Source organism: Artemia sp. Qi Xiang Cuo, chromosome 1 (assembly GCF_049724085.1).
Source record: "Artemia sp. Qi Xiang Cuo chromosome 1, ASM4972408v1, whole genome shotgun sequence".
In the NCBI taxonomy this organism is placed as follows: Eukaryota; Metazoa; Arthropoda; class Branchiopoda; order Anostraca; family Artemiidae; genus Artemia; species Artemia sp. Qi Xiang Cuo.
Genome location: NC_142794.1, coordinates 102065880 through 102073475, shown reverse-complemented (window position 1 = coordinate 102073475; position 7596 = coordinate 102065880). Strand labels below are relative to the sequence as shown.

At 36.5% G+C, this 7596-nt stretch overlaps 1 protein-coding gene across 2 annotated transcripts in view; it reads left to right on the top strand.

Annotated features, from left to right (window-relative positions):
- Nucleotides 1–5725: 5725 nt before the first annotated feature.
- Nucleotides 5726–7596, top strand: part of LOC148957022 (xyloside xylosyltransferase 1-like) — a 39784-nt gene continuing 37913 nt past the window's right edge. For both annotated transcript variants that reach the window (XR_016142477.1, XM_089097328.1), the window contains exon 1: nt 5726–6238. Coding sequence is in view for 1 of the 2 variants with exons in the window: in XM_089097328.1 (XP_088953454.1) it covers nt 5786–6238 (453 nt within the window). In the remaining variant the exon portion in view is untranslated. The remainder of the gene's footprint in view (nt 6239–7596) is intronic.

Below are 7596 nucleotides of genomic sequence, written 5' to 3'. Positions count from 1 at the left end.
GAGGACCGGGGGCTTCCTTCGGGGTTGGGGTAGGGGGATTGGAACCCTTTGGGGTTGGGGTTGGGGGATCGGAACCCTTTAGGGTTGGGGTAGGGGACCTCACGACACTGTTAAAATACAACTTGTGTATTATAACGACCACAGAGTTTCACCCTTAAACTCTCTTCTAAAATCATCTTTTAAAATGTCTCTAACTGTTTCGCCGAAATAATTCCATAAAATGGCTAAAACGGCTTCGCCCAAATAATCCCTAAACGTAATTTCAGCGTGTTGCTTTTGTTTGGCATCTCTGCGCTGACACATTTCAAATTATTTGGAAACCCTTTCGTGAATCAATCTCTTCATTGCTAAGATCGAAACATTCACTCGGAAACAATTCTCTTGGTAGAACTCCAAAGACATTAATAGACATTCGCTCGGAAACAATTTTCTTTAGAAAGAACAAATTAATTCCCTTTCATGTCAAATCAATCAATCATGACATCATCTGTCATGTGTGATCTAAACTTTGCCCCGGAAACATTCTCTTGGTAGAACTCCAAAGACATTAATAGACATTCGCTCGGAAACAATTCTCTTTGTAAACAACAAATTAATTCCCTTCGTGTCAAATCAATCAATCATGACATCATCTGTCACGTGTGATCTAACTGTTTCCTGGAAACTCATAACATTTGCCTCGAGCAACAACAACAACATTCAGGAAGTGTCATTGACTCTGTCCCCATTAGACTCAATAATCCATAAATGTGAGAAAGTTCCTGTTTTTTCATTCTCACTGACAAATACCATAAAAACAGACATAAATTACTGTTGACATCCATGAAAAACATCAAATAAATTGACCAACACACATAACCATCCAAGAAAACATCAAATAAATTGACCAACACACATAACCATCCAAGAAAACATCCATAAATGTGAGAAAATTCCTGTTTTTCAAATTCTCACTGACAAAAACCATAAAAACAGACATAACCATCCATAAAAAAATCCATAAATGTGAGAAAGTTCCTGTTTTTTCAAGTGAGAAAAATAATGTTTTTCCATTCTCACTGACAAAACCATAAACCACGTGGTCCTGTCACGAGCTTTAGGGCCATCTCTACTGATCTGTAATGAAATCGGTTTTCTCTGTCCACTCGGAGATAATCAGCTTAGCCTGGGAGAGATAAAGTACTATGCGGGTATAATTTAATTACATATTTAATACACAGAGGTGGTTAAGTATTTAATGTAATGCGTTGTGGCCGGCATGCTTTCCATAATTCTCTGTTGTGGTTTCCATAATTTTGTTACTAAAATAAGTAGGCTACTCGTATTATGTAGCCCCGACCACCCAAGCTCATCATCCATTGACGCATTGTAGAACCTTTTTTTTCGCTAGTTTTTTCAGCTTAGCGTGAGACAAGACAAAGCGAAGTGACAGAATAGATGGGAAATATATAATTTGGGTTATATATTTGCACATTAAGGGGGGGAGGTATAAAGTATTTTGACAGTGTGAAGCTAGAAAACAATTCTTACTTATTAACACAGTTTATATAATTATCCAGTAAGCTTATCGCAGATCATTTCTGGTCTTCGTTCTCGGTGTGAACAAAAAGCTCCTCCCACTTCTTTCTTCATTTGTGGATCAGTGTGTTTGCGTCTATCAATGAGAAATGGTTACAAAATGCATTATTCGTAATAGCGGGTTTCCACTTGTTTCCGATTATTTCGCGTCTGACTTGTCTACCCGTGAAAAGATCTGATGCCGCTTGTGTTACAAAGTGCATTATTCGTAATAGCGGGTTTCCACTTGTTTCCGATTGTTTCGCGTCTGACTTGTCTACCCGTGAAAAGATCTGATGCCGCCTATGTTTATATCTGCAAATACGTTCTCCGGAGCACTCGCACCCCGGTCTGGAATTTTATAATGGGTGAGACAGGGAATGATCATACTGGATAATTATATAAACTGTGCTTATTACTTATTAGGCATGCAGACCCGCTATGCTACACCCCTCTCCTAATGTGCAAATATAAAGCCCAAATTTATTTCTAAAGTATTATATTTTTATCATACTTAGGTATATTTCATTAGGATTGATTGGCAGAGATACAGGTTCTACTTTAATAAAGAACATTATGTTGGGGCTATATAATACAAGTACCCTAAAATATTGTAATTTCATCATATTTTGGATATTTCATCATGATTAACCTAACCTCAATTCTTGAGTGTGGTCGCTATAACGCGTAAATGCCAGATTCACTTTTTGACTTAGGCCCCTTTGTAATTGTCGTCCTTTATGCTGTGGATGCATTTAAAACCAGATGATTTTCATTCAATGAAGATGTTGCTACCTATTCACACATTTAAAGTTTCACACACTACCATGACACAATTTCAGTAAAAAATTTATCCCCTCCATTGGTGAAAATTTCCTGGGGTCACCCTTGAAATAATTGGTACTTGTCTATTATACGCCACTCACTCAAGTTTACGCAGTGTAAAACTCGAGAACAAACCGGTTTCTTCGTTAGTTTCTTTCAGCTTAGAGTGAGACAAGACAAAGACAAGTGAAAGAATAGATGGGAAATATATAATTTAGGCTATATTTTTTCACATCAGGGGGGGTGGGTGGGTAAAGTATCTGTACAGTTTGAAAGTTAGAAAACAATTCTTACTTCATAATATGCAGAATAATTGTACCTAACACATTTTTCACTCCCCCCCCCTAATGTGCAGATACATAGCCCAAATTTGTTTCTGAAGCATTATATTTCATCATATTTTGTGATATTTCATTAGGATTGAGCTTCAAAGAAACAGGTTCTAATTAAATGAAGCACTAGAGTGAGTGGCGCATTATGCACAAATACCAAACAATTTTTCATGGCACTTCCTTGTGTAAGCTTTACTTTCGTTGTCTAATAGTTGGCGGGTTCATCCAATGGTGCTTACAAACTATATACCATTACAATGCGGAAGGGTTTATACTTGTTAGCTAGCACATACTCGAGAATTTCTTACGCGAATGACGCAAACATGAGACAATAACCAGTTTTCATGGCCTTTATACCAGACAATTAGCTTCGGCTCTGTGGGAAACTACATTATAGCTATACTACTACTACTACTAACAACTCACCGCATCACCAAGCCGCCTGAGACCAACACAGGTACGCACACTCCTCCTCCATCCCAATCTATTCAAAGCCTCCTTTTTTACACCCACCCACGAAGTTCCCATTTCCTTTAAATCTTTCTTTATGGCGTCCTCCCACCCCAGGCGAGGACGACCTGCTTTCCGTTTAGCCCTAGACGGTTGGCCGAAAAGGACAATGTTCGGCAATGTTTCATCCTTCATCCGCACAACGTGCCCTAGCCACCTCAACCTTTCTTTCATTATAATCCTAGAGAGCGGTTTGAACCACATTTTTCGTGTAGCCTATTGTTTGAAATTCGGTCAGTCAGCCGAGTACCCACAACAATCCGTAAGCAATTTCTCTGGAAAACATCTAGCAAATCTTCATCCGCTCTTCGGAGGGTCCATGCTTCAGAGCCATATTTGACCACTGTCATCACTGTCGCTTCTAATATTCTAATCTTGGTTTGCAGACTTATCTTCCTATTCTTCCAAACTTTTTTTAACCGTGAAAAAACACCCTGAGCCTTGGCTATTCTACTTTTAACTTCTTCACTGCTCCCACCCTCTTTACTAATAATACTACCAAGGTAAGTGAAGCTGCCCACCTGATCATTCTTTTCATTACCCAACGTCACCTTTTCATCTTCACTTATTCCTAGCCTTAGTAACTTAGTCTTCTTAACATATATTTTCAAATCTATTCTATCACCCTGAACTCGAAAAACCTCTAAAACTTCATTTATTTTGCACACATTTTCATCTAGGATGCTTAAATCATCAGCATAATCTAAGTCCAGGAGATTTTTTTCTTCCTATTTGGTTCCGTTGTCTCCCACTACCTTTCCTGTGCTCCTTAAGACAAAATCCATCAAAATGATACATACAAAGGGGGATAGAAAACAACCCTGCTTAACTCCTGATTTAATACAAAACCAGCTGCTAACCTCATTTCCTACCTTAACCGCAGCTGTGTTATTTTCGTACATAGCCCCAATCACTTTAATGTATTTGTCTGGTATACCATACAAGAATAAAACCTTTACTAAAGCTCTTCTATGAACAGAATCGAACGCTTGCTCATAACCTATAAAACCGAGGACCAAAGGTGTTTGAAAACTCAGACACTTCTCAATTATTAGCCAAAAAGTGAAAATTTGGTCGACACATCTACCTTTTCTAAAACCGCACTGTTCTTCTCTTAAAACTTTGTCTACGCCATCTCTTAGTCTAAAAAGTATCATATTGCTAAGTAATTTACTACCTACAGAGACCAGACTAATGCGTCGATAATTACCACACTCACTTTTATCAGCTTTCTTATAAAGTGGCTTAATTAAGGTTTTCCCAAAATCGTTAGGTACTTCCCCTTTTTCACAAATCATATTCATAATCTTCAGTTTTTTATTTCTAACCTCAGAGCCACCATATTTGTGAAACTCATTTACCACCCTATCAACACCTGGAGCCTTATTATTTTTTAATCCTTTTAGCACTGTTGCTAATTCCTCCTCACAAAACAAATCTTCCTTCACATCCAAGGTATCACAAACTTTTTCATTTTCCTCTATATCTTTTCCTACAAGTCTATCTCGGTTAAGAAAATTCTCAAAATGTTCGGTTCATCTCTTTAGTTTTTTCCTTATCGCAAATTGCGGCCCCATTCCTATCTTTAACTGGGCCAATTCCGGATTGACTAATCCCTTTTAATTTGTTAACAAGCCAGTACAATATTTTACTATTATGACGTCTAGCTGCATCTTCCAGATCCTCGGCAATTTTATCTATGGCCTCCACTTCACACCTCCTTAGTTCACATTTTAATGCTTCCTTCACTTTCTTTACATTCCTTTTGTTCAGATAATAAATCACTCAGATAATTCTTGTACAAGTCCTTTCTCCTTTCTATTAAAGCCTTTTCACTAATGTTCTTAACTGCAGTGCTGGCTTTCTTCCCTAAGACACCTTCAGCAACTTCACAAATTATTTTTCTAAAATTATTCCAACCATCTTCCATAATATCAAATTTTAAACTCTTAAGTTTAGTATTCAACTGTTCCTGGAAAGTTTCTCTCAAATTCTCATCCTGGAGTCTACCAACATCCTAACTTCCCGGGAGGTGAAAGTTACCCCTTCGACATTTCAGCATTAAATTAGCCCTTGACAATACTAGATGGCGATCTTTACTTTTAACATTTAGTTGGTATTTTGGTTAGGTTTGTTTAAGTTTCGTATTTAATATATGCTATGCTTTAACCCCCCTCCCCCAATGTGCAAATATGTAGCCCAAATTTGTTTCTAAATTATTATATTTTCACCGTATTCTGGTATATTTCATTATGATTAACCTAACTTCAATTCTTGAGTGTGTACTAGCTAACAAGGAAGTACTTTTTTCATACCCACTCTAATCATTGTCTCTACTCGCGACAACCATTATGCATTTAAATAGTTGAGTGCCCAAGAAACCCGATGACCAAAACATAAACGCTTTCATAAGATCCGTACAAATGCAAATTGACGAGTTGTAAAACAGGCAACGAAAAGCCAAAGGGCATACCAAATGCAGATGTGATACCAACCGGAGGCGGTGGGATCAAAAACATCAATAAGTCTATGAAAAGACCCCATTCAATGATGTGGTGCAAATGAAAAGAATTGTGAGAAAATGTTTTCTTCTATGGTTATTTCTAATTTGTGTAATTTCGTTCGGCATATTTTTTGGAAGAGTTGCCAAAAATTGGAAAATTACTAAATTATCATTAGTGACCAAATGGAACTTATCTGACAGAAATAACAATCTGCGAGATAAAATGGTGCAGAATAGCAGAGTGATTTCCTTGGATTCAATATGGGAGGAACAAACGGTGTATTTAGGTGAAAATTTATTGAGTGAAAATGATTATTTGGATATTGGAATCATATTTACAAAAATCACTGGAAATGGGGTTCTTAAACATAAATATCAAACTCTGGTACGATCTATTTTAAAAAATACGAGATCTCCTATACACATTCATCTTATTACGGACGACCAAAGTTTGCTGGCGGCACAACATGTAACGAGAATGTTGGAGAATCAGCACCGAGTTCCTGTCAAGGTAATTTAAGTAGTGTTGGGCGATAATTTGATCAAACAATATATCGAAATATCGATATTTTTACTTTCGATATTCGATAATCGATATATCGATTTCGATATTTCTGATCCGTTTTTATTCAGATTAACTCTTGGCTTTGCAACGTTAAAAAAAAATTGGGTACTTATCTGTTAACCAATACACACTCGAGAATCTGAATTTATAAAATCATACAACAACCGGTTTATTGCTGTTTGTATACGGAGACAATTAGCTTCGATTCAGTGGAAAACTACAGTGTAGCTATGTTTTAATAAATATTTAGTTGGTATTTTGGTTTATTTAGGTTAGGTTACTTATTGCATGCAGCCCGCTATACTTAACCCCCACCCCACCATCCCCCAAGTGTGCAAATATACAGCCCAAATTATATATATGATTGATGATTTTATATGATGATTTTTTTTACATATGAAAAAGATGATTGATATCGAATCTACACGGGCCAAAATTAATCCTTCTCTCCTTTGGCGTTTTCTGTCCTCTAAAAGCGATGAGTCTTTATCCGCATCTACTATCCCTGATTCTGAATGGTACGCATATTATAGATTCAATATATATTATTATATTATTATTATTATATCCTATCTATTTCCATAGATAAGCATAGCGGTTGTTTCTACCCCGTACCTGTAGATCCAAATTCTCGAATGTGTACTGGCTGATAGAAAAGTACCAACAATTATAATAAAAGTGTACTTTGCACAATTTTTTTAAACTTTGAATAATAGAAAATCAAGCAATAAAAACAAACTTCGATTACAAGAGTGAATATCATAGAAATCTAGACTTGAAATTACTCGGGCTCAGGGTAAAGAAAGATGACCTACTGATACTTTTGGCTATTCAAACTCAGCAACATGTCAATGTTTTTTCCCTGAGCATTTGTTCTACCTTTCAGTGATTAAATAATAAAAAAAAAACAGGTTTTTTCAACTGAAAGTAAGGTTCAGCATTAAAACTTAAAACGAACAGAAATTATTCCGTATATGAGAGGGATGCCCTTCATATACGTTTTTTCTAGTATTTTAAAAACAAGCTTCTTATTCTAATTAAATAACCCTTGTGTTTCAGGAGTTGTTTTTAAATAATTGGAGCTCTTTAAAGGAGGGGGTAACTCCCCTCGCATACGGTAGGATTTCTTTTTGTTTCAAGTTTCAATGTGTCTCCCTGGTTTCCGTTGAAAAATTTTTTTTTTATTTAATTTTTGGTTGTTTTCATTTAATACCAGGAAATCATCACTACAAATCCGTCCCTGCTGAAAATTCCACCCAGATATTTTCTTATGGACAATTTCGCCTAGAAATTTCTCTTACGCC